This window comes from Vanellus vanellus (assembly GCF_965231255.1).
Source record: "Vanellus vanellus genome assembly, chromosome: 3".
In the NCBI taxonomy this organism is placed as follows: Eukaryota; Metazoa; Chordata; class Aves; order Charadriiformes; family Charadriidae; genus Vanellus; species Vanellus vanellus.
In genome coordinates, this window is record NC_138907.1 from 47,973,930 (window position 1) to 48,001,150 (window position 27,221).

The window sequence follows — 27,221 nt, forward strand, 5'->3', positions numbered from 1 at the left end:
CGATATACTTGCATCTTGAGAATGTTAAGATCTGGAAGCCTATCAAACATTGTGAAGTGCAAGATGTTTCTTAATACAGCTTTAAGAAAAGGTCCTCAAATTGATTAAAAACAACCAACCAACAAGTTTTTATTTTCTGACCAGGACACACACTCTAAATATTTTGCCACTCTAAAAAAGAATTTTTAATGCAGCAATCGCTGAACGCTAGTGCCTGCATGCCAAGATTCATTTGACATGAATCACTGAACCATAATGGACTTTAAATACAAAGAATTCTGAGTAAAGAAAAAGGTTATGTCAACAGATATCTAATCCAAATATTTTTGCACACAGAAATTACTGGTGTACAATTTAGACCAAACAAAACCTAGAGACAGCTTGAGCTCAGCACGACTAGATCTGTTACAAATACTAAAAGAACACCCAACTGCTATTGTTACACTTCTTATTTGACTGAACAGCTTATATCTTTCTTCGTATATTTAATGACTTCGAAGCTGCCATTTGTCAGTGTAAATAATGTACTGTTACACCTGGTTTTCATAGCCGTGCTACAAAAAGAATCCAGCCTTAGTCACACAGCTGTGAGAATAACTTTCAAATCATAAGCCAAATATAAAGCAGTGTATGTCTTCCTGAAAAACAGCCAAAAGACCATAAAGTGATCTCAGTTATCAACAAAAAGGTGTTAGCTCTGTGGCCTATTAATAGCTTCAATCAGCCATTTTACAGTTGAGTAATGCAAGAAGATTATACAGATCTGCAAAACCCATTTCAGTTAGAAATCATAATGGACTTGAACATGCTTCAAAAGTAAAATAACAAATTAAGACAACCGATTACACTTAATATATTAATTTCTTTTATCTCTCATCTCACATGAAATCATCAGGAGGGAATCCAAAAGCAAAAACAAATCACTACAGAAAGCTGACCAAGGTAAGCAGCTATTACTTGGGACGCAGAATGATCAAACAAGAGTTTCCAGAATCAAAAAGGATGCAATCACCATCCAGTACTACAGTATGATCAACTCCTAAGGCAGTAGTATTTAGGCTGCTCTAAATCTACTGTTTCTTCCAAAAAAGCTCCAAAACAATAATTTTCAGAGAACCACTACCTAGCTATCAAAAAAGCATGACCAAAATGCTGATGAGATCCCCAAAAGTCAAGGCTAAGCCAATAAAAAAAAAAAAGGTCAGATAAGATTCACAGTGGGCCTACCACTCAGAACGTTCACAAAGCTTATTTCAGATTTTTATGAGATCACCAAACCGGCTGGAACAATAAATCATGAGTTTTGCTGGCATTCTCTGATGAGAGGAAAACAAGTAAAGTACTTTGGCCAGTGAAAAACACAGTTGCTGACGCAGACATCCCATGCAGATCCTGGGACACATTTCCCCAGATTAAACGTTCAATGTTATTTTCAGCATGGTAATCAAGCGTTGTTACAGGAACGGCCTTCTACCAGCACAGATCACCTAGAAATTAAGCTTTTACTCTCCCACTTAAAATAAAACCAGGAAGAAACAGATGAAGTATGGAACGCATCCTTGTCTCAAAGTACAGATGACTGTGGTTTCTGCTGCATCGTGTGCGTGAGAAGAGAGAAATGCAGCAACAGCAAAGATGGCCAGAGCTTGGAGCCCAAATCTAACACTTGGCTCGATGCAAGACAGAAGTCTGAGCAAAAGACTGTTCAAGAAGCAGCTCATCCTGCAAGGCAAACTCCAATGCAGATCAGTAGTTAACACTACATTGTAATCACGCCCTAAAGTACAGCGGAGGCTGCCAGGGTCTATTCCCTAGGGTGGGAGGAAGAGGGTGGACAAATTCTCATTATCTTCTGTAGGGGAACATTGGAATATCACCTTTTTCTCTGCCCAAAATAATCCCTGACAAAGCCTCGCTTCCCTTATCCTTTTTCCAAACAGCTTCTCAAAAAAGAAAGAAATAGATATAAAAGCAGAATGACAGTTCAAAGATTCAGTACTTCCCACAGGCAGGGTCAGGGGTAAAAAAAAAAAAAAGAAAAAAAGGAGGATGGAGGTGGGGAAATCAGATGAAACCTGGCTACATATTTACTTACACAAACACACTCTGCTCCTGTGATTGACAGCGATATTGCCACATTGAGTCTCACACTTCTACCACTTCATGGGAGGTAGCACTGTCATGACTACAATACCGAGTCTTGCAGCATGGGAGAAGATGGAACGTACAACAGTGGTTGAAACTTTTAAATTTTACCTTTGTTTGAAAGTGCAACTGTTACCTTTCACAGGCTACTTATTTTGTCATTTTTGCTTTACTTTGGTCTATTTTGAAAACAACTAGAAGAACTTGGTTTTTCCTCTCTATTGTAAATTGGTATTAAAGCTAATAGAACAGCATTGTTTCACTACTGCTGCCACTATCTTTGAGAAGCAGCACCTGCAAAAATTACAACTGTGTTGAACTTTACCTTAAATGTAAAAATTATTTGGGAATTAAAAACAGCACGTAAAAATTTGCATCTTACAGATCCTAGCTAGATCTTGCGGCAACTCAGTTGTACAATTGAAATTTAGGAAAAAGAGGAAATGAGGGAAAATTTGAGGTGCACAAAATCCAAGTGTTCCATTAGACAATATAAAATAAATATTAAAGCAAAATAATAAGCACATATACATCCAATACTGTAATACGCTGTTTCATGAACAACCGGTATGTTTTGGTACAATCCCTTAGTGTGTGTGGGAAGGCTGTTCGGTAGAGCTCTCATACCTGATTAAATTAATGTGATTATTGAAACCTCTGCTAAGGCTGCGGGCAGGCATTTGGTCCAACCAAAGTACAGGCTGGTCAGGGTCAGCTATCCTGCAAAGACAAAGAACATTAATATTGGCACACATTCCACTCCATGCAGTATTTTTAATTCAGCTTTGTTCACACGGACAGAATAATTTTAGGCAAAAGCTAGAATTCAGAGATCACAAAACCGAACTCTTTATTTAAACGCAAGCACAATTTTCATAAGAAAAAAAAAAAACAACTCATAAGTATTTTATGTTGCTGGAGTTTGAAACCATTTGCTTCTGTTAGCCTAAGCTGCAACGTATCCTATGGTCTTCCACAGCTTTCCCTTAATCAGAAAATGCTATTCCCAACTCTTTCCCTCTTTTAAAAAAGAATAAAAAAGGAGTATTTTCAGAAGCGCACTCCTTGTGCCTAAAGCATCCTTCTCTCTTATCAGAACACTTTCTAGTTAGAGTGGTAGCCCATGTTCATTTTGTCCTCTGTGACTTCAGCCCTTTGGTTAACTGACACATACATCATTATTACAACCAACGTGAGGCTTGTTCTCTCCCTTCTTTTACCATTACCTTCGCCACTTCACAGCAATATCAAACATATCTCTCCACTGCATCAGTCTGGTTTTCCCATTCATCCGAACTTTTGAGTTTGCCCAAGTCCGCTGCACAGCTTGCATTACTTCTAGAGTGGCCAATCCCATTGCTGGGGTTGGGGGAGAAGGAAAGAGGGACAAACAACAGAAACAGAATACCAATTAGAGCCAAACACTTATTTTTGTACAGATAGGAAAACTGAAACAGGAGAGTGATGTATTTACAGGAAAAGAATTGCCAACATCAACAAGATGTGGGAGATCATGATCTCCAGTCCCCAATCAGGTCAAGAAAGTGCTGACATAACATTACTTTCATTTCAAACTTTTGATCTGATTTGAAAGGAACAGACCATAAAACTAATTTGCAGATAGCGAAGGCATAGCATTAAATTATCACCGCCTTGTTTTTGTTTTTGTTTTTTTCCACTCAAATTCACAGAGCATTTTCAGTATACCTCTATGTATTCTTTTATTTGGGAGAAATCCTGGTGTCTCATACTGCATCATGGAACCCAGGTGATCAGCTACACATATGAGTTCTTGCACATCAGGCTTATAGCTTTCAAAATTCTGAAATAACACATCTCTTACAGAAGAGAAAAATATGCATCAGACATAACTTGGCAACAAAAGTCCTGAAAGTTGTAAAACAGATTTGTGTGTCTGATAATCAATACCATTTGTGTGAGAAATACTTAAAAGCAGTATAAACAACACTCATTCCTCCTCCCACCCCACTCAACATGCATACTTCACGGCAATTACTCTCAATATCTCAAATGAAATCCTGATCTTACTGAATTCAATGGCAGGTCTTATTACTGTCACAACCAGTGTTTCACCTTTAGACTTGCTCATAATAAGTGATACTAAAAAAAGATCACAGATAATCTATTATCTTTCAGTGTTATGGTCACCCTGAGGAACTTTAACAATAAGTAAAAAAAGAATATGTAAAGAAACCGGAAGCCTTATTCCATAACTTCTCCCATATTTCTGTAAAACCATCTTGTGCTAAAAAGGTGGATTCTATTCAATATACACAAAAGCCACACATTTTTAACTCAGCGGTTTTTTACACAGATAAAGTGAATACATGAAAATATATCTAGAAACTAGTTTACAGCAGGAGAAATGGCTATCTTTCCTTTAGCTATACATTTTTGAAACCTAACCCCCTGCTTTGTTGACTGAAATCACCCTCCTCCTGTTACTCCAGAGAATATTTTTTCCCAGTGAAACCCAGCTGCTATTAAAAATCTATTAAGTATCTACGAAATGACACCTATAACAAAATAAAAACTTAACGCACAACAAGAAACTGTAATAAGGCTGCTATGTAACACTACACTGAGCATCTCAAACTTATCAACTCCTTAACATTAATTGCAAGAAAGAAAGAAATAGAATAGTTAATGAGTAAAGCCACAGAATATGAAACAACATTATGTGAATATTATTGATTATGTGAGGAAAATCATCCTAAGTTTCATTCTTCCTCTTCTATATGCTAAACCATCTCCAATCCCTATGATTCTGAAAAGGATTTACACACTCCAGGGAATTCCACTTTCTTATAGTATTAAAAATTTATGCTGTTATAATGCCTCAGAATAGCACTTTAAAAAAAAAATTGAACTGAAAAACACTTTGGAGTAGGCTTTAAAAAAAAAAAAAAAAAAAAAAAAAAGGCACTCACTTTATATGTGGCTGTAACCCTGGCTGTTCTTCATAATTTTCTATAAGAAAAGGAAGATTTTTGGCCCAGTGGTCCTTGAAATTTCCAGGAAGATCTATATCAATATTATACTCTGTAAGAGGGGTATCCAAGTGTGCGTGCAAGTATCTAGAATACTCTGGAGGAAAGAAATACAATTAAATAATGTTTGCAAAGTCAGCCTACTTACATAATTACATAAAACCAAAAATCAGATTATGTGTTTGTCAGTTAACAAACAGGACTTTATTAAGTCATTACTCTTAGCAAAATTAAATTATCTATTAGCTAATTTCCAGGGCAGAAGTAAGTCTATTTCAACTAAGTATCACAACACTCTCTACCATTATATAGAAATGTATATTTCATTTGTGGTCCTAGTTTTTAACTGTATGAACAAATAAGAACCAGTGTATATTTTTTTCTTTTTTTAAACAGGCATACTCAACAGTGCTCATGGGAATGTACAATGGTTTCTTTAAAATGTCCGCAACTACAAGCATGCTTGCACTTTTAGGGCTCTCAAAGGATTTAAGTAAATTTAAAAAAAACAAAAAACAAAACACACCACACAAACCACAATTCCAACTTACCTCGGAGGTATTTCACTTTCAGATATTCTGGGGTCGCCTTCTGGCCTGGTAGTGGATCATTTAACATAACTTTAGTCTGAGCTTTTATGCCTTCATAAAACTGTCCCATTGCAACGTGACTGAGACCTTTCATGTACTGGCATACTTCATTGTATGGTTCTAGCTGTAGACATCTCTAGGAGATTAAAGGAACAAAGCACCCACAAATCAAGAGAGAGAATGAGTATCTTCAAATATACTAACCTGTTTGGTCAGAAGACCTGTATTAAAGATTTAATGATTATTAAGATCCACTTCCATCAAAATTTTCTTTCAAATGATGCTGAGCAGTTAAATTGCTAGCAAATGTAAGAAAAAAAATATTTTGAGCTTCATTAAGGGGAAAAAAAAAAAGGAACTGGCAGTGCAAATACGCTTTTGATCACACTTTGTTATGAAAATAAATCATGTTTGATATTAGCGCTAATGATATTAGCGCTACAGAAGTTTCAACATTAGTTGAATGAAATTAAGACACAACACACTTCTGACAATATTAGTAACAAGCTATTTTTGGCTAGTTCAACACATATATTGTGTCATTACTTGCATCCATATCTTCACTAGTTCATGCATTAGTACACTTCATTATGTTAGTCAACTATTTACTATATGTTAAACACATAGCAAATTCAAAAATTAATGCTCTGATTCTTCTAGCGATTACATGTCTTTAAAAGAGCATCTCCATATTAGAAGTTGAAACATCTTTTCAATTACACCTGTATCTACAAATTGTGTTATAAAAGGTGAATATGTAATAATGCACAGTGGACTAAGCACACACTCATTCAGAAAGGAACATAATCATTTCTGCGTTTTATTCCATTCCTCGTTTTAAGGATATGGACATATGAGTAACATATGCTTTTATTGTTCTGTCAACAAAATGAGGCCATTATTTAATGCCAATGGAGAGAGGCAAGATTACCTATGGAAACACCCACATTTTTACAATTAATCACAACATATTCTGAGTTTTTCAAAACAAAGAAAATACCTCAGAAAGATAGATAAATATTAGAATTTTGTATGCTTATTTTAAACTTAAAATTACAAAGACGACTACATTCCTTCTTCCATCAGATGACAAAAACATTAGGACTCAACCCAAACTAAAGTATTAGCAAGAATACAATTACCAGTTAAAAACCCCCAAAACAACAACAAAAACACCCCAACAAATCCCCCACGCACAAAAAAAAAAAAAAAAAAACCAAAAAAAAAAAAACACCAACAAAAAACATTTCAACCAGAGTTTGGTTTTAGAAACTTAATTAGAGGAAGCCTCCTAGTTTTAACAAAATTCCATTTTTAATTAAAAACTAAGTTTTTATACATCTTTTAAGACAGACTTTATAAAAAAAATTCCGTTCAAATGCACATACACATTCAGAATTAAAATCTTTGACATTCGACCATTTTATTGCATTTGTTAAATACTAGTCCTTGTTAAAACGTTTTAACTTTGTATTTACTTAGGGCCTGCTTACCTTAAAATTCTTTAGTGCTTCATCTAAGCTACCATGATGATAAAGCATCATTCCTTTGAGCTGTAACGTCTGAACATGATTTTGATTTAGGAGCAAAGCCTTCTGGAAGCTCTCTGTAGCAGCATCAAAGTTGCCAAGTTCTCTAGGCGATTCCATAAAGTGGCAAATGAAGAATATAGAAGGCAACAGTGACAACGGAATTACTTGTTAAAAGTTGTTTTAATGCTTCCAAAGTGGCTATCATTAAAGAGGAACACAATATTAATGGAAAATTTCTTTAACAAATGCAGTAATTCTGCAACTGTTCTTCAATGGTAATAACAGAACAGCTGCACAGTTTTTCACTCCCAGAAACGTGTACTCCAAAATACAACCCCTCAAGACCACAAATCTTCACAATCCCCAGTGGACATAAACCATAAAACCACATACCTATAGTACTTCTTCAGAAACTAAAAGAAACGAAACTTCCACAGAAAGCATTCTTGGAAAACACTATGTATGACAGGGTTTTTTTTAACTTCTAAATATAAATGCATTTTTAAAAATATACTAACTACTTAAATGCTGAATAAAAAGAAAGCATATGGTGTTTGAAAGCTCAAACTAAGTAAAAGCGTATTGACTGGAATTACTCCATGTACAGGACAACTTTTCATAAAAATAGCCACAGAGAAACTATCATGAAAAAAATTAAAATAGTACACAATTTTTCTTCAGTTTTTTTATCCAGTACACCGATTTTTTACATGACATTCTTTCCATAACAAATTGTATTAGATGAAATTAATCCAAACTAGAGCAATGCTAGAAAAAACAAGTAAGATTTACTAGTTTTAAATACATTTGCCAAAGAGAATTTTTAGACAGAATAGTGATTAACCACAGCTCTTTAGCTCCAAATAAATGCACAAACACCAAAGTCACTAGATTTGAAGCAGAAATTAATAGGTAAAATGCTATAACTCATGTTTTACAGAAGGACAAATCAGACTTAAAATTGTCTACTTCCACTATAAAAAGAAGCCTTTAAAAGGTATTTTTAAGCATTGTATTTGAAACTTATTTGATGCAAAAGAAAGCAAGCGTGAACTTAAAATACAAGAGTTTAGAAAGAAAGAACTTGACAGCTGAAGTTAACAGTGTCCTGGAGAAATGAGATTATTATTTCCAGCTGGTTTAAAGACATGAGTGTTCACTGGAAAGTAATTCAGATATTTCACAGTTGGTCACTAGTCACAGGACCCTCAGTTATTAAACAATATTTTATCCAGCTTCTGTCCTTCTCTGGTGGCTGAGCATTTAGAAGAGTCAACAGTAATTGTGCTTTGTAGATTAAGTTCTTAAAAAACAACCAAAAAAAAACCCCCAAACAACAACAAAACAACCAAAAAAAAAAAACCCAAAAAACCAGGAAGAGGCAGATTTCTGTACATTCCTTCCCCTACTATTTCCTGAGGATCAGAGAACTTTTGAAGGCAGGGGCAGAGTAAAAGCAACAAATTTAAGCTAATTCAAAATACTCTGGTTAAGTGACTTTTGCTTGATAAAACAACAATGCAGTTCAAAATGAGACATTTTAATGCTTGCTTTCTTCTCTCCTTCAAAATAAAACTTCAGATTAAGGTTTCTTGGGCACAGTATAGAACAGCTGATCAACTAGAGATCAACAGTCCCACATCCAAATACAAAACAAAAAAGCTAAAGCATTTATTGGAAACGTAAGAATGCAACCACCCATCTTCCAGGCTAAATTACTATCATCTAGCACCTTGAAAATACTTACACACCACAATAACAAGTACCACAGAAAAACTCAAAGAAATTAGTGATTCTACATTGCGTTCAGAACTTAGGTATTGTGGTAAAGAAGGCACAAGTCCACAAAGCAAAAAATATATATAAAAAAAAATATTTAATTGACACTGCCTTCAGTGAATGTTCTGTATGCTGAAGGAAGTATAAAGCCTGCAGAAAAAAAGCACGCAATCATGCAATGCTTGCACACCAACCAACCCTACCCAACTTAACCCTTGCTACACAAAAGCCATTTATGTTGCAGCAGCATTTATGCTGTAGATCAGTGCTTTCCAAAACTAAAAATATGAAACATGAAATAAAAAGCTGACAAGACACAGCAGGTTGGGAAAAGAACTACAATAGGCAGAGGTATTCAGTTGCTGATTATTTTATGTTCTTGTCTTCTTATATACAAGCTATACATACTTTTCTCCTTAGTAATTATCTGCAAGCCACCTTTACAGTAATACATTTTATTAAACTATAAATTAAATTTTTATCTTTAATGTAAATTAAAAAAGAAAAAAGTGACTAAATAGACCTTACTAAATAGACTTTTTTTTAATTATTTAACAGGTAAGAAACTACATGTCTATATTAAAAATACCCTGAACAGGAAACTAGCTAAATTCTCAGAAGTGTAAATCTCTTTGGTGAGAGATTAATTGATATATGATCTAACAGTTCTATAAAATGATATGCGCTATGCAATGCGTTTTTTATAAATTTAAGTAGCACTATAGTCTTAGATGGCAACTAATGACCATATTAATCAACTGTTTGTATTAAACATTTCCATCATTTAAAAATCATTTAGCATACCAAAACACATCTTACTGAAAACCACCATTTACTCAACCTTTGAGTCTGGGAGAATCAAAGAAGTATTGGAGATTGAATTAAAAATAAAAAGCAAACCTAGAAATTATTTATATTTAATGTATCCTGACATAGCCATACTGACTGTAGGAGCTACCAAATACACATATGATTCTGCACAGTTTTGTAACAAACCTGTAAAACTTAAGGACCGCATTTTAAATAACACAATTTGATAGAAAACAGACTTTTAAACTATTTCTGAATGCAATTACCTGTAGGCTTGTCCCAGACTTTTATATGCATCTATGAAGTCTGCTTTCTGCTTCAGAGCTTCTTTGAACGATTCAATGGCTTCCTACAGAAAAATACCAACAGAAAAGTTTGTCACTTACTGAATTTGTTTAATTTTAGCATCTTCAGCAGTTACTAGCCATAGATTTACAGTTATTCGTCCAAACAAGACATTAATTTATTACAAAATCTAAAGAGTAATCATCATCATATAAAAAATGAAATATTGCAACATTCTTTATGATAATGACAGATTTAGCTGGAATTCCTTTGTCTAATATGCTATGGGGATGAGTGATTCTTTTAGCATTTTAACAGAGCTTAGAGATGAAATCCCTTTAGAGTTTGCTTTCAAAGCTCAGTCTGGTCCCTACGGCAAAGCAGTCTCTCCTTACACTCTTTGTTCTTCATTCATAATATGCCTCTTAATTTTTGCAGTCCAAAAGACTCCTTTAAACCTGTACTGTGCCTTTCATTGTTTTATTGCGTTCTGTGTTAGTTGCACAGTCAGCAAACACTCTTGAGGGATTATAGAATAAGTGATCATCTTCACACAATAGCATGTATCACTGCTGTGAGGAATACAACATAATACAAATAAAGTGGCTAAAAATAATTAGATGCATACGTTCAAACTAATATTCTTCAAAGGATTTGATTAAGAACTCAGGTTTTTAAACTGGACTGGCTATATCGATTGGCAAATGCAGTACAGGATGGAATAATCAACTACTTTATATTATGAAGGAATGTTTGAAAAGTATCTTGAAGTCTACAGTAAGGAAAGCATCATTAGAATCTTCAGGCAATTTAGAGATTCTTATTCAGAAAAACTGTCAAATATATTCTGAGCACTACAATATGCACAGAAATCTCTATTGAACAAAAATATAAGATAATCTCCTATCATTACTGATAGGCTCACGTCCTCTAGATAAGTTTTAACTCCAAGAAGATTATTCCCAAAAGCAACAATCTCTTTTCACTCAGAAATGAACACTCTCCCACTCCTACTGCAAATCTCAGTTTTCAGCAAGCCTAGTAAAACCTAATAGATGATGTGTATAGCCCTCCTTTAAGAGGCAGTCTGAACACAACTGGAAACTAAGGTATACATGGGGATGAAAAGCCTTAAAAAGTCTTCCTTATGTGAGGGAAGATATGTATATCAATATTTCTATTATTTTATAGAAACAAATTCAAATGGAGGGTATTGTTCCGCATTAACTATTATTTAACATAACTGTACCTTCAAAAGTCCTCTGTGAAAAAAGGTTAAGCCTTTATAAAGCATAGCTATAGGCTGATTTTTGTTCAGTTCCAACGAGTGCTGAAAATCTTCATGGGCTGTTGCATAATCCTGCAATAAAGTAGATTTTAGACAACAGAGGAAAAACCATACAAATACAGATAAATACGTACTTTTATTTTCATAAAAATAAACTACAGAATTTTGTTTAATATATGAAGTCAGTCTCAGGGCTAAGCAGCAACCATTGCCAATTGCCAGTCAGATTATCAAAGAATAAGGAACATACAGTACACTTCCAACTTCTAAAGCAAGTGCTATATTAAATATAGTAAAGTAAGTGGAAAAATACCTGGAAACAAACAGAGTGAAATCAGAACAATAAAGTGGGAAATCTTCTATTTTAGTATTCACACAATCTTTGAAGATGAAATTACTTGTTTTATATTAAAGCATAAGAACAACACACACACATTACATAGCAAAATATGACATTAGCATTTTTGTAGGGTTTTTTGTTTCTTGTGCAATGCATTTGTTAAGTATATAGGGCAGTTATTGCCTGGACCATAACTGTTTTCCTTTTTAGACTGGCATTTAACCATACTTCTTAAATGCAGCTGTAGGTTACAAATCAAGTCAAATTCTTTATCAACACCCTGCTCCTCAAACACACAAAACAATCCGAGATGTGCGTGCACAGTACTTGCCCTCCAATTCCCTGCATTAAGTAGATACGCAGATGAAATACTTGAAGAATACCTCTGAACTGTCAGAAAGTAAACTACAGGAAAGTCAGGGCTTTTGTTATTGTTTTGTTTTTTAATTTAAATAGGAAAGAAGTTTTTGAACAAAAGTAACAACTGGCACAAACAACAGAGTAATCAACAACATCCACACAAACCAAACCAAATAGAATCCCCAAAAATCTACTAACCTCAGATATGAAGTAAAGGGTACCTCTGTGCCTGTAGAGCCGTGCTGATGGTTGTAGCTCAATAGCTTTGGTGAGATCAGATAGTGCTTCACTGATTCGTCCTAGTGGGGACAATATCTAAGAGTAGAAAACAAAAACATAGTTTAGAGCAAACAGGCTGAATAGTTTTGTCTTAGAAATATGAAGATCATTCTTTTTCATGTTCAGCTGTATTAGAGTAACTGTATTTGCTAGAACAGGCTGGAAAGTTCTACTATAAAAGTAATACGTACTGAAATTTAAATCCCTATCAGAGGAAAAATCGGAAAGCATTTTTCTCCAAAAAGTATCAGTGTGCATGAACATCACTGATAACATTTCCAGAACCTAGTAGTCCAAATAAAAACAAGTAAACCAAAGCAAAATACTCTTTCAAGTTATTTTACCACATTCAACTGAAAACGTAATTATTCTCCTAAACCTTTTTATTTTGACAACATATTCCTCTCAATGGTATATTTTCCAATTATTTGAATGCCTTTTACATTTTTAGATCAAGATTATTAACAAATGTACTAAAAAAATGATTAAAACATGAAAATTGTGAATTACAATTTCATATTATGGCAGTTATACAGTATGCTGATGTTAATAAATATTTATGCTTTTTGATTTGTCTACAAAGCTGTTTCTTGAAATCCATTTTCTGTAATTTAATTGGCAAAACAAAACACAATTTTCAAAATTAAAAGTGTCTGTGTAGCTGAATGATATTTAACTTAGGTGCACCAATATAAAACCAAAACATTTGATTAAAAACTTATTCTTTACAAGTTTGGCATTTTACAAACTAGTCATAATAAATTTACTAAGGTGACACTAAGTGCAAACAGTAAGGTTAAAGTGATATTTTGATTCATTATATTGAAAAAAAAACAAACAACCAAAACACACATCATCTTGCTACACAGTATGTCAAAATCTAGACACTTAGACACAATATATGCTATTCTATTAGCTACAGTAACTCCATATGGTGTATGCTTCATTTTAAAAATAAACATTCCACAAATTACACTGCTTGAGAACAAATATATATATTTTAAAAGAAAGGAGGAATGTTCACAGAAAAACACAGATAAGAGCATTAGTCATTAAATCAGTGAAGAAATACTTGGAAACACTGTATAATTGCAACTTCTCCAAAAATGCGAAGAGACAAAAATGCTCACTTCTGCTCGTTGTTCAAATACTTCAGGATGATCTGGTTCTAGACTAATCACCCTACTGAACTCAAACAGAGCAAGTTCAGCATTTTTCATATCCTGAAAAGGAGAAAAATAAACAAGGTAAACAACTGTGCATGCTTAGAGTAATATACTCTGAAGACTGAAGGACAGACAACTAGATTGACTAAGTTTCTGAAAGTGTATCAGTTTACATTAAAAGCCCTTCACACCGTTGCTAGTAACATTAAGATGCAGTATTCTACAAATAGCTGAAAAAAAACCCAACACATATCTGCTATAAACAAGAAAAATAAAATTTGCTTGTACACACCATCTTGGTGCTGTACCTCTAATAATTTATTAACATAACTCCATGAATAAACATTAGGTTTACAGCTCCATAGGTACCTTTCCTGGCAGCAAAGCTGGCTTCACGTGAACTCCAACACACACGCATACTCTCACCCGCCAGTGTTTTCACCGGTACTGTCTGCAACTTAATCTGAGTAGTACTGGTGAATGGGTTGATGCCACCAGCATCTTGCCTATCTAAATTTTTATATTATCCTCAATAAATTGTAGGATGGAAGCAGTTACTTAATTGGAAAAAAAAAATCCAAACCAGTTACATAATGAGTTCTCTATTAGATTTCGTTAATCTTTCTTCTCTTTCAAGGCAAAGAAGTTTTGTATCTGCTTAAAATCATCTTTGTATCTTGAAAGAGTTGCTCACAGAAATGAAGGGAAGCTGTCTCAACATCTAGCCAAACTGAGAAAACAAACTCATGTTGGTGTTAAAAACATGCAAATCTGAGGGACTTCAAACTCCTGTCAGCACCGCTAAAGAATTAAATATTCTGCACAAAGGAAATTTTCAAGTAGTTATTCAACTATTCTTTCTTCTAGAATTCCAGCAACCATTCAATCATGATTCAACCAGCCATAAAATCAAACTACAAGGACCACAGTCTACTTTTAAACTTATTTTTGCTCAGGAAATTGTTTGAGGAATCAACTGTAACTGTAAGTAATTTAACTTTGAAATTTTTTGAACAAATTCAAGGTGGTATATGTATGAAGAGGCACAGACAATCAAGAAGCAACATATAGCCTACTGGATTGCAAGAGTTGACAATGTTTCCAAGTTGCAATAAAAGACTTTTATTTCCGGATACAGACTAGATGTGGAAACAAATTCAGTGGAACTTCATAAACCTGCCTCTTAGAGGCAAGACACTGCCTGTTATACTATTAGATGACTCTTTCAAGTGTCTGTGTCTCCCAGCCATACTGTCCACCACTCACAATTGTGCCTACATTCTCCTTTGGCTACCTAGCTTCATGTTCCTTTATTTCCACAAGCCCACAAAGCAAATGTACTCATGGCTTGAGCAGTATGATCCACTAGATCCCTTTATGTTATGTAGCACCTACCAAGGGATGGAACCATCATTATAGTAGAACAGCACAAAGATTTTGGGATGTACCTATCAAGTTCTAATCAGTCTAGCTCCTCCTGTTACAGGCCTTCTTATAGTTTCGATTCAAATAATTCAGTCAGATATTAAGTAATTTTCTACTTACATGTAGTCCTTTTTTCCCATATGCTATCCCTCGTCCATAAATTGCACTAACCAGCTCTGGTTCTTCCTGTTAAGATCAAAAATTAATACAATGATTAGTTGCTTGGGTTTTTTATTTTAATTTTTTTAAAAAGGTATCTTACTTCAGCATGTGTTTAATTCTTCCTGATCTTCAGCAGTAAGCAATGAACAATCACAGTTATCAGGCAAATAAATTGATTGTATTCCAGTCCATACTTTCATATGCTCACAACTTCCAATTGAATTTACTGGAATTGTTCTGGAGTATTTGTCTGGAAAATGAGCTCAACAGAGTGCAGTTGCAGTGTCAGTGACCACCTATCAGAAACTACGTACACAGTATAGTTTGTTGTCCAAACTTCATTACTTGTAACCTTATTGGTAATTATATGACTTCTTTTGTCTAATGGCAATTAAGTGACAAAAAAAAAAAAAAATCAGCCAGCCAAAGCTTGCTTTGTTAGTAATTTAAATTGAAGATTTAATATTAGGAAGCAGGAAATTGTGATATCCTGATGAAATCTGTATTCAGGCAGCAACTAAAACCAGTAGTATTCTGCCTCAATAGTTCTGCAAAGTTCAAACGAACCTTCCTTGGGTTAGATTTAGCGCCTTGGCTTTCCAACTTGGGCACTTAAGGGGATGCATCTTACATACTGAATCTACTTCTTGTTTCTGTTATTTACTCCAGCCATGGTTTCCCATCCAAATTTGTAGAACTACAACAGCAAAACCAGCTGTCTTGGCACAACAATGCCTACGCAGTCAGTTTCTCTGCAAACCAGTCAGGAATCACACATCTTCATACCTGCAACCAACACAGCTCTGCTACAAAAATTTGTAGCATAGACCTGGTCTCACTTAACTGGGTCAACTGCCAAGAAATAAATTCTTCCACTGACAAAAAAACAGATATGTGGCACACTAATGCTGGCAGCTTGCCAGACTTGAGCTGATTCTAAGTGCACACTTGCCAATGTCAACTTCAGGTAGCTTCCCTACTTTTAATTCAGTGGCTAAGCGTGGCTGGCTTGTTCTGTTAAATGTTTTAATACTCACTATATATGTATTCTAAATTGCCTTATGGAAGACAGAGAGAACAATCATAACCACTTTACAGCCTTCCAGACATACAATTAACATGATATTAATTTCAGTTGAGATTTGTGCATTGTAAAGATGTTCTGTTACATACACATTTATCATAATATCTTTCTGTAGTTACTGTATTTTGTCTGTATTCACTTGTTTCCCTCTTAATAAAGAGAAGGCAAGAAACATTACGTAAGTCCAGTGGTTTTTGAAGCAGGATTCCTCATTAGGGTAAAAAAAAAAAAATAAAAAAAAATAAAAAATCATTCCTCACTTTAAAAACAAATTGAAGACAGATTACTAAGCACCTAGAAAAACCCAAACAAAAAAATCCAACAAAAACCATCCAAGTCCTCTGATAAATTCCCTGGAATAATTCCATTACATTGCCACATTTTCACTCAATTTAAATATGAGCCACATGACATTTGAGTTAAAGATACATGCTAGTATTTGTAGTATTACTTTCAGCTTGCACATGTACCATAACCAGTTTAGATCAAAAAGAAGGTCCTTGCTTCTAGTAATCCCAGGTTCTTAGCCATAAAAATACAGTATTTTGAAATCAGCTTTAGTTGAAGCTTTTACATTGGGATTGGTTTTGTTTTAAAAGTGGCTACCTTCTACTTCGTAGAAGATTCTGCACTCTTTACCTTGGTCAGAAAAAAAATAATCTTGAAGTATTAGTTGTGTTTTACTCATATATTAAACTCATCAAATGCTTACCACTGAAGAAGGATAAACCCAGCATACAAAATCATTTATCATCGTGAAAGCAATGTGGTACTTGTCACTAGCAATAAGTGACCTCCGTCAGGTTTTTTTCTGATGTTACTGGCAACATGTTAACTGTCACTCAAAAAAAATCCACATTAAACATCTCAGCCAACGCATTAAGAGGGCAATTAAAGGAATTTCAATTTTGTAAAGGTCAGGTTTCTGAAGATGCTTTTTTTTTTTTTTTGTCAAAGCGCCATAAAAAGTTTATTCCTACAGATGGGAAAAATGCTCAACAAATAACCAGGATACTGAATCACCTGATTTTAAGGCTATGCTTATGTTTGGATGGAAAAAATGAATAAATAATAGAATAATTACTCTCATTTTGAAATCCTTAACTGAATCTTTGTTTTAGTAAAACCATATGTTGTAATGGATAATTTCATAAAGTGATTTTTTAGGAATCCGAACAGAAGACTTACCTGCAGCATCGTTGAAAAGTGTCGTATGGCTTCATCATACAAGCCGTTGCCAATCAAAACGTAAGCAATTGCTAACAAAAAATTACAAATGTAAATAAAAAAACATTTGATTTTTCTTTTTAATACATTTTACACTTTAGTTGTATTTAACATAAGTTCCTACATTGCGATGAAGACTTAAGTAGTCAAATTTCTGAACTGCCACTGAAATTACTTCCCTCAACCATTACCTAGCATTTGTTAATTATTCAATTCATATTGTGCTCATCAGAATTGGTTTTGTGGTTGGTGTGTTTGTATTTTTTCTTTCCTTTTTGCAAGTTGTTCAGGAAAGGGTCCATGTTTTCTTCTAAAGTACTTACAACCAGGAAATGTACCATAATGCCATTTAGCAGCCCTAGATGCTTTCTCAATTACAAGTGAGCCTGGCTAACACTGGCTAACTTTTTTGGTAATTCCACTACAGAACAGCTGTTTGTACTTGTTTGAACACATTTGGCTAAACTTTACTAGCTCACAAGAAGTTTTCCTTCATTTACATTATCTAGAAAAACTACAACTAAATGATTCCATTGTTTATAAAAATAAGATTGAAAAACTACAGAATTTTTACCCATGTTAAAATTATGAAAAGTTTTGAAGTTCTTGCATATCCCCCCACTTTGGAGCAGAAGCCAAGTGTGTTTGAAAAAGAAACACACCATTGTTTTAGAAACATGCTCCTGTAATCTCCACAAGATATAAGAACACAGTCAAGTCACAAGACTGGAAAGCTGTGGTTGTGTTTGCACAACTGAAGTTCAGTTCTGACAGCTAAATATCTCAAGACTGTTTCATTTCACGTGTTTTAATCTCTCACAGTTCTTAACTCTGGACTAAGTTCTGTCTACACCACCCACAGAACCCAAGTATCTTGCAAATTAGAGCTATGAAAGTTAAAGTGCAACTTTTCCCCAGACAGTTCGCACAAATGGCTGACAGTAGAACTAAGAACAGGGGTTCACCTTTCCCCACACTTCCAATGAGTTTTAGCAGTCATCCAAACAGAATAGAAGAGGCTCCTATTGGCTTAATTATTTACTCAAACATGAGAAGAAGCAAATAAGCCAGTTAGAACAAAAGTATTTTTAATAGAATACAGACTTTCACGCAGGCAGAGCCACATTGTTTTGGCAGTGTCGCTAAGCGCTGTTCACTGAAGGCAGAAAAAAAAAAGTTAAGTGAGAAATAAGAAATGTATTTAATCCAGAGCTTGCCTCATTCTTGGAGCATTTGTATTATGCAGAAGGAAGTATCTGTGTACAATATAAGCTTTTTTCCTCAATGTATAAAAAGCTGCAGTTGGTACAGATACATAACATTGCCAAAAAAGGAAAGAAAATTGGCAGAGTGAAGAACAGGTTGAAGTTCTCTTGAGTTTTCCTCATTTCATTCTCCTCCAAGACTACACAGTTCTTAGTATCACCTTTATAGTTCCAATCCTAGAACACACAGGACTGGCACGTAAAATAAAATCATAAAATAAAATCAACTCAACCATGCCAGTATTAAGTAAAAAGAGGAGCAAGCAAAATAATGAAGGCTCATTGTCTTGCTGATAATGAGTTTATTTTGTCTCTCTGACTCTTGCCAAAATGCAGGACGTCAAAGACTATATCTGTAAAACTATGGCAAGTGATTGGCAGCTACTAGTTGATATAGTATCAGCTTCTTTTTAAATTTCATTTCTTCAATTATTCTTTTCATCTTTAAATACTCAAAAATACAAGTACTTTATTATGAAAAATCTAAGGGTTTACAATGGTCCATTACCCCAAGTGTTGGGGTACCATCATTGCTTCAGAATGGCCCATACATTTCACACTGCTTTTCCTCAGAACAGTTAAAAGTAAAACGCGCCACAAGAGGACCCAGGCTCCTCACATACTTGAAATAAAGTGGGCAGGTAGGTGCCAGCCTACAGGCCAGCCATGAAGATAGGAACCTTCTGGCATAGTCCTCCAAGTCTACAGAGCAGATATTAAAAGCCTCAAATATGTTCTGCTGGAATGAAGTTCATTATTCCCTGCAGGATTCTATGAACATAGTTATGTACGCTAGGAACACAAAAAAAGGGTAAGTACCAAAACCTTCCTGGATAAGTCTGTAAAGGCAGAAATTATGTCAACAAAAAACTACTCAACTGTTTTAATTTCATTAGAAAACTTATGAGGAAAGTCTCCTTTTGTTCTTATATAAAAGACAGTCTGTGGCCTTCCTTGACATACATCCTCAACAATCTCTTTGCTGCCTCATAATACCTCTGCTTCCTATAGAGGATGCGAGTTTGAAGAAGCAGTGCAAGTAACTCCTTCCTCAAGCCCTTTGATAAAAGTATTTCCCGTCGCTTTATTTGAAATGCTTCCATTTTCCATGCTGAGTGTGCTTTGAAAAAACAAGTAGCGGCCTATATAAGAACATAATTCAGAAAGCCCTCCTGGTGCCTATAAGTGTTGATGGGAAGAGTGTGTGGGGAGTGAAAGACAGATACAAGATCTATGCTTGACAGAAAGCATATTCCACTTAGTCATCAATAATGACAGAAAAAAGGAAGCAGGAAGCACCTAAGATTGTTTAACAGGATTTAATCAAAATGGTCTTTGAACACCTGCTTAAGCCAACATGGTGAAGAATTCTAGTGAGCAAAGCAGAAAAGATTTTCAGGAAGAGAGATACATATATGCAAGACCAGGGAAAACTCACTGTATTTTCAGGCTTATTAGGATCACTTTAAAATTAATGTATCACTATGGAATCATCAGTTTAGTTTCAAAACATTCAGTGCTAATAATTAGCACATAATTCACCTGCACAAACCTTATATAAGGCATCTTACCCAATTCTTCATTTGTGTTGTCATTATCAGTAGCAAATGGAAATCGTTTTTGCTCTGCAAGTAACTTCGCTTGACTCTGTAAAACATCACGTTTTTTAAAGTGTTCAGCAAACAACAGTAAAGAATTCAACAGAAAACCCATGTCTTAAATCCTTAAGAGAATGCCTTAAATCAAAAAGTTAAGGCTAATGTGATTGCTTTAAAGTAACTGAAAACAAATTCATTCCTAGCTTTCCACAGGGAGAAAAATTGCCCTTCAGTCGAGTGCTGCTGTTACCCTCTCTAACATCAGGCTAACCAAACCTTTCAGAAGAAAGGACATTGTAATATAGAAACATCAGAGCCACTGGTAAAATGCTGACATCTGCTTAACATGAAGTTTCGGAATGTTACTTCATAGGAAAGTTTATACTCTTTACCCCATTAATTACTCCTTTGTCTCCTGCAAAGGGAAGGGTACTACAGAAGAGTAAAACACTGAAAATGAAACACTCAAAAGACTCCAGCAATAAAGACAAGTTTAATTTAACAGTGCCATTCTAAAGTAAAAAGTATTTTAACAGTAACTATCAGTTACAGACTTTGTTCAGCCAACTGTAGCCTCATCTAAGATTTCTGTTCCCCAAATAATGTGCCTACAGAAAAAATACTGCCAAAGACAACCCCTCAGAAACAAAGAACTACTCTACTCTGTTCATTTTCACGAGTATTTTCCATAGACAGCTGTAAGCCTACCAGACCATTTTATGTTAGAAAAACACAAAATGCTCATTTAATTAATAGGCCTGCCTAGTTTTAGGAAGCAAGAGGGGGAAAAAATAACTTCTCTCACTGCTCAGTTCTCTTCTTCAGCTAAACAGCACATATGTACATCTTTAACTTCAGAGAAGACAGTTGAACACCTTAAACTTCAGAGAACATATTTAACTCATCATGTCCTCTACTGAGAGGACTGCACTTTGTCATCCTCCCTTCCATTTTTTTTGGCTTGCTTAATCTAAAGTAGCCTTGTTACTTGTGTCCACGACACAGACATTTTAATGATATACAAAGTGCAAAAGTAACTGGCCAAATCCCATTGCACAGTTTCTGCCCTGTTCATCTAATAATCTTGGGAATGAGAAGAAAGGTTGGTCTGCTCCAAAAACTTGAGTATTTTGGAGGGTATGAATGATTAGCAAATTGGATTTTACACGCCTTGTTTTTACTGAAATTAGAGATCATGCATGAGCTCTACATTACACTATAACATTCTGAGAATTATTACTCCACCTACTGCTGCACCTACAGGAACAGAATGGAAAAAATCTTTTCCTCATAGAAAAAAGTCATTAAGAACAGCACAAGAATGAGCCAGGTTCAACAGGTATACCAATTAGAAAACTAAGTCTTCATTGCAGACCATATATATTTACAAATCACACACCTCCAAACACAACCTTTTTATATCATCAACAGCCTTCAGGCAATTTCCAGAAAGCCTACTTCAGAAAGTGATCTTCAATATTTAACGCTGCAAAATGTTATTCTTCTGTAATCGTCTTAACATTAGAAAAAATCTCTTTTGCTGAAGTACCACCTCTTCCTTGGTAGATTTACAAAAAAAGGCCTACGCTTCTGTCTGAGGACAAAAGATACGATATCCACACTGGGTACTAGAGAATAAGAACCAAAATAATCTGGCATTACATTACTATCCTATGAACTATAGAGCTGCATGTGACACTCAGCAAGAGAAGTACCACACAGTTTCCCCCACCCTCGTCTACTTCGTCTGTTTTGTTGTCATAGAATAACAGAGTAGTGTTTGGTTCTTGGGGTGGCGGAGGAAGGGGATTCATACTTCTTAAAACTGGATTCAGAATTTGTTGAAGTTAGATATCCTGCAGCTCTACATACAAAAATTGTGAGTCATTCTGCCTTCAAGAAATGAGAGAAGAATTTTCATCACAACACCAGCTCCAAATAGGTTGAATTGTTGCTCTCTTCAAAACAATTTTTTTTTTTTTTTTGAAACAGGGAAATTTCTAACAAACTAATATACATTTCACTGCCTTAGAAAGAATTGCTGTTACACTAGACTGGATTAAACAGAAGATCTGACCTGTATCTGATGAAGTAATGTCTAAGGAGAATATTCAAGTTAAATAATTGGCTTGGTGGATTTGCAGCAGAGTAGTTTTATTTCCAAATGCCACCTTTGGAGAAGTTGCTTCAAATTAGAATAGTGTTTCCATGCTCCCCTATAGCAAATAATTCCTACAAATTTGCCAAGGCTTCTTTGTATGGGAATTATTTGAAGATTTTCAGTATCTGTGCCTCTACTGGACTGAAGAAGTAACATCAAACCTGTGTTCTGAGGTAGACTGAAGATTTTATTTTTTCAAGATAAACAGGTTAAAAGTAGTGCTGCAAGAAAACCCAAATTCCAAAATAATCCTCTTGAAGTCTCTCTACCAAGAGACACTCTTCTTTCGTAAGAATATTCTCCATGTACCATGTCTGTATTACATTTAGTGAAACATGGTCTGAAGCTTCTATCATCTGTGCACAATGTTATTTCTGTAGTGATTGCAAGTTATCACTCCTCCTCTTACATGCATTTTGTGGTAAACCTCCTCAGGTAGTTAATCTGGGTAAAAACTAACACACCTTTCCCTTTTCCAGCCATAGCCCCTACACCCCTAAAAATTAAAAATTAATTGGTAGACTAATCCAGGTAAAGGTTAGCCTTCAGTGGAAACATCAACGGCAATTAGTTGAAACTGGTGACAGCCCCAGAGACTCATGACGGACTACTGGGAAGTCATACTTTCATGAACAACTTGAATTCATGCATACTTAAGCCTTTTGGGAACCTACGCCTACTGATTAATAGACTCTATTTGTAGTTATTTGCCTGAACTTCATTCTAACTGGTTATGAAGCTGAAGTGACTTCAACAATCTATTAAAAATTGTTTTGTACATTATATTCTTGATAGCATACCAAAATTTTTTCTGTGTTGAGAGAAAGCACAGATTCACAAGATGAAGACCCTCCTGTGTCACAATCCGATTCGTGGAAGTGCAAAAATGATGAATCTGGGAAAAAGGAGAGAAAATAGCCTTAAGAACTCAGTTACATGTATGTTCTATTATCGCATCTCACATTTCCTCATGATCATCTGAGCATCTTCTCCACAGGGCAGAACTTTCATTAAGTGCTTTCTGCACACAGCACTACATCCACACAACCAGGGAAGCAATAGTTGACATGATAGCTTTACATAATTAGTTTTATTACTACATCCACTTATGCTTTTGGCTAAAAATATGGGGGGGGGAAGAAAGGAGAGGGTATAAAAAGAGAGGAAGCTGGAAGAAAATAAGAAAAGCTTGGGGTAGACATGTCCCCATTTAGCATTATGATTCCGTTCTCTGGCCCAAGAAATTAAAGACCAAGTTATCATTCCAGTCCCAGAGAGGAAAAGAAATGGAATGGACCATACAGAGGCAGGGAGAGAGATGCTGCTGAAGTCCAGGAAACAGAGGTATGAAGACTGTAAAAGAGCAGAATAACTGACTGAACACATACAAAGGTCCTCACAGGTATACTACTAAGAAGTCCATTACAAAAAGTATAAGACTGATTCAAACTTATGAAAAGTCAAACAGAGCTTGTTGGCACAGCAGAGAAAAAGTTTAAAAAAGGAAACAAATAAAGAAGTAACAACAATCAACAAAACCCCCCAGACTGATAGACTACAGAAGTCACTGCTTCACCTACATGGTGCTTTAACTACTATCCCAACAGAATTGTCAGCTTTTAAGTCTTCAGACCTTAAAGCTTCTATTAACTTGAAGTATTTCAAGAGCAAACAAGAAAAAGCAAATAAACAGTATTATCTCTTTGATTCCATGTCACAAATACCAAATTTTATCATCTTCCCTAATGTTTGTAAATATAAGCTTGATGTTAAATTTGAAAGACTGAGGGGCAGCAGGTGTTTCCAATTCACTTTTACAGGCAGTGCTATTCTAATATTTTGATTACATAAGGATTACAGTTAGTTAACTTCCCATTTCTCACAAGTACAGTCCTAAAAGAGAAAAAGAAACAGTCTTCTTATAAAGAAAAGTCAAAATAGCATCTAAAATCATTCCCTGTAAATAGAAACTTGGAACTAAGTTGAACCATAAATGATAACTGGTGGTAGAAGTTTTACAACAGAAGCAAGAGTGGTGAAAAGCAGAAGGTCAAAGTTTAAAGTCAGGAAGTCCAGTAAGAACAGGGGCTCACCACCCATAGTTTCCAGAAAAAGCCTTGCCAGTAAGAGGTTTCAACACTGCCCTTTGTTCTTCACATTGGCCAAACCCTCCTGTGCTATGGCAGCATTATTAACGCAGTACTTCTGTGTTGGTGCTCACAAGTCAGTGACAGTTAAGAGCCATCACCGTGGACTCACTGAGCAATTTTTGCTTCACAAATACAACAAAGAAGTAGTCATGGCCTACCTCCAGAATAATTTTCCACATAACAGCAAGAATTCAGTGAAGGATTTTAACAAGGTGGAAGGGAACAAGAACAGCCTATCTGTTACAAGGTATAGGGAGAAAAAAACCCTTCAAATACTGCAATTCTTGGGGCAATAAACTTCTTTACTTATGGGGAAGAATGGATCTGCTTTTGTCTGCAAGTTAGATACAGTCAAACCTGTACCACACTGCCTCATTAACCACTTTATGAAGAAGCAGAAACACCAACCAGAGAAATTGCTCTGGACCTTGTCATAGGCTACAAGAGAAAATATTTGAGACAAAAAGATTCTCAGCTTCTAGGAAAGTTGTACTAAAACAAAAACTGAGAGCTTAAGGGAATTTTTCAACTGGGAATTTATTTAGCCACAGGATTAAAATAGCAAGGAGTAAACTGGTATACAGCTATTTTGTGGCAAGTATGCTGTCCTGTAATTAAGGGTTATCTTATTATCAGTGCATGCAAAGTACCTGAACTACCTGATGATTTAAGCAGAATTCCTTATATCAATCCTAGTTACACTGGTCTCTTTAAAACCACATCCACCCTTAAATCAAAGTCTAATCTTCCAAATACACCTCTGAAGAAGTATCCTGAGTCAGTGATCCATGTCCTAGTAACATAAAAGATGTAATCAAATGCTTTGCCATTTATTAACTTATATGGCATGCAGATTTTATCTCAACACTAGGTGAAAGTCTTTTTTGGTTTTATGCTTAAGCTTGAATGATTTGGAGTGATGGTAACCTGAAATAACTTTCACGATCTGATTTAGTGTTTACATACTATGGCTTTCAGCCACTGTAGCCACCCCTCCAAAAAAAAGGCAGCTGATGTAAAACACCTACTTAACACAGCTGATATAGATAAAAACTAACCAAAGAACTTTAAGCTGTGATGACAAAAGAAAACATGCAGAGGGAAAAAAGAAAAAAAAAAGCAGATATAGGAAACTCCTATCAAGCTATTTCTAGAAAGCTGTAATTTTGAGTGGCTTATACTACTGTCTTTAGGGACCACAGCAATTGTTGATATGAGCACAGACTTTATGAAATAAGGGGGAGGAAAAATAAAATCCTGCAGACATCTAAGCAGTCATGACACATCACTGGTTATTCTTGTATAAATAACCGCGTGTCTATATTGCATTGAACTGATCTGTATTACATGTACATTGTGATTCAGGCTGGCATTTTTGTACAGCACACTCACACTATGCACATGATCAAAGATCCTAACAGATTACTTAGGTCCCCTGATCCCAATACCACGCATATTTAAGCACACAAAAATAGTTTCAACTGTGCCTGTATAACAAGCCCACCAATTGCCTCGAAAACGACTAGAAGATCCGCCACCTGAACTTGGCGCTCCTAAGTAAAAGCATGCAGTTCACCAGCAAAATACATATATATACACAACTGCAGCAGAAAAGGAATGCCTCGGTGTGAGTCAGCTGCATCGCAGCGAGGCGTTCAGCCGAGCCGCCAGGACTCCGCGCCGGATCGGACCGGACCGGGCCGGGCCGGGCCGGGCCGGGCCGGCGTCCCCTCCGCCACCCGCGGCGCCTCAGCGGGAGGCGAGGCCCGACCGCGCTTTCCTCCCCTGCTCCCGCCGCCCTCCGCGGGAGCGAGGAGAGAGGAAGAGGCGCCTACCCCCGGCCTCGGGGCTCCGCGGTGCCGCCGAGATAACGTACGTCCGCCCCCCCGGCGGCGGTCACCATGGCAGCGCCCACCCCCGACTCACCGCTCTCGGCCGAGTACTGCTCTGCCCACTCCCCCGCCGAGGCGCAGCCCCCCGCCGGGCCCTGGCGCTGCCGGTGCAGCTCCTGCTTTAGCAGGGACAAGGCCGGGTACTGCTCGGTCAAGGCCAGCGCGGCATGGGCCAGGGCCAACACGGCCAGCGGCACCCACAGCCCCCTCACGGCCCCGCAGCCGCCGGCAGGTGCCATCTTCCCAGGGCGCATGCGCACCGCTTCCGCCTGGACGCGGGACGGAGGCCGCCACCAGCCCCTCTCACCGGGCCGCCACCGCGCTGCCCCCTGGGACATGGAGTTCCGCGCCGGCTCGGCCCGCTCGACTGCGGCGGCAGAAAACCACATCTCCCGGAATGCATCGCGGCGCGGGCCCGGCCCGGCTCCGCCCCCGAACGCGGAAGCGAGGCGGTTTGAAGCGCTGACAGGCCGCGGCGTGCTCTCCCCTGCCATGGCGGCGCTCGGAGCATACCGCTGCATTGAGTGCAACAGGGAGGCGGCGGAGCTCTACAGGGACTACCAGCGCGGGGTGCTCCGCATCTCCATCTGCGTGAGTGACGGCGGCGGGGCGGCCGGGCCGTGAGCGAGGCAGGCCGGAGAGGAGATCAGGGGTGCAAGCGGGAGGCTTCGA

The 27,221-nt window shown here is 36.6% G+C and overlaps 1 protein-coding gene across 2 annotated transcripts in view; it reads right to left on the reverse strand.

Annotated features, from left to right (window-relative positions):
• The window catches only part of TTC13 (tetratricopeptide repeat domain 13), a gene marked incomplete at its 5' end in the record, with an annotated part of 40,122 nt that extends 13,310 nt beyond the window's left edge, over window positions 1-26,812 (reverse strand). The window contains 15 exons of one of the 2 annotated variants that reach the window (XM_082480259.1): window positions 2,773-2,865; window positions 3,372-3,504; window positions 3,853-3,983; window positions 5,097-5,253; window positions 5,708-5,882; window positions 7,240-7,381; window positions 10,134-10,216; window positions 11,402-11,512; window positions 12,339-12,455; window positions 13,550-13,642; window positions 15,131-15,196; window positions 17,445-17,515; window positions 20,320-20,395; window positions 23,308-23,402; window positions 26,584-26,812. In XM_082480259.1, the coding sequence (XP_082336385.1) occupies window positions 2,773-2,865; window positions 3,372-3,504; window positions 3,853-3,983; window positions 5,097-5,253; window positions 5,708-5,882; window positions 7,240-7,381; window positions 10,134-10,216; window positions 11,402-11,512; window positions 12,339-12,455; window positions 13,550-13,642; window positions 15,131-15,196; window positions 17,445-17,515; window positions 20,320-20,395; window positions 23,308-23,402; window positions 26,584-26,803 (1,763 nt within the window). The remainder of the gene's footprint in view (window positions 1-2,772; window positions 2,866-3,371; window positions 3,505-3,852; window positions 3,984-5,096; window positions 5,254-5,707; window positions 5,883-7,239; window positions 7,382-10,133; window positions 10,217-11,401; window positions 11,513-12,338; window positions 12,456-13,549; window positions 13,643-15,130; window positions 15,197-17,444; window positions 17,516-20,319; window positions 20,396-23,307; window positions 23,403-26,583) is intronic. The other variant, XM_082480260.1, reaches the window with a different exon arrangement.
• Window positions 26,813-27,221: the final 409 nt, after the last annotated feature.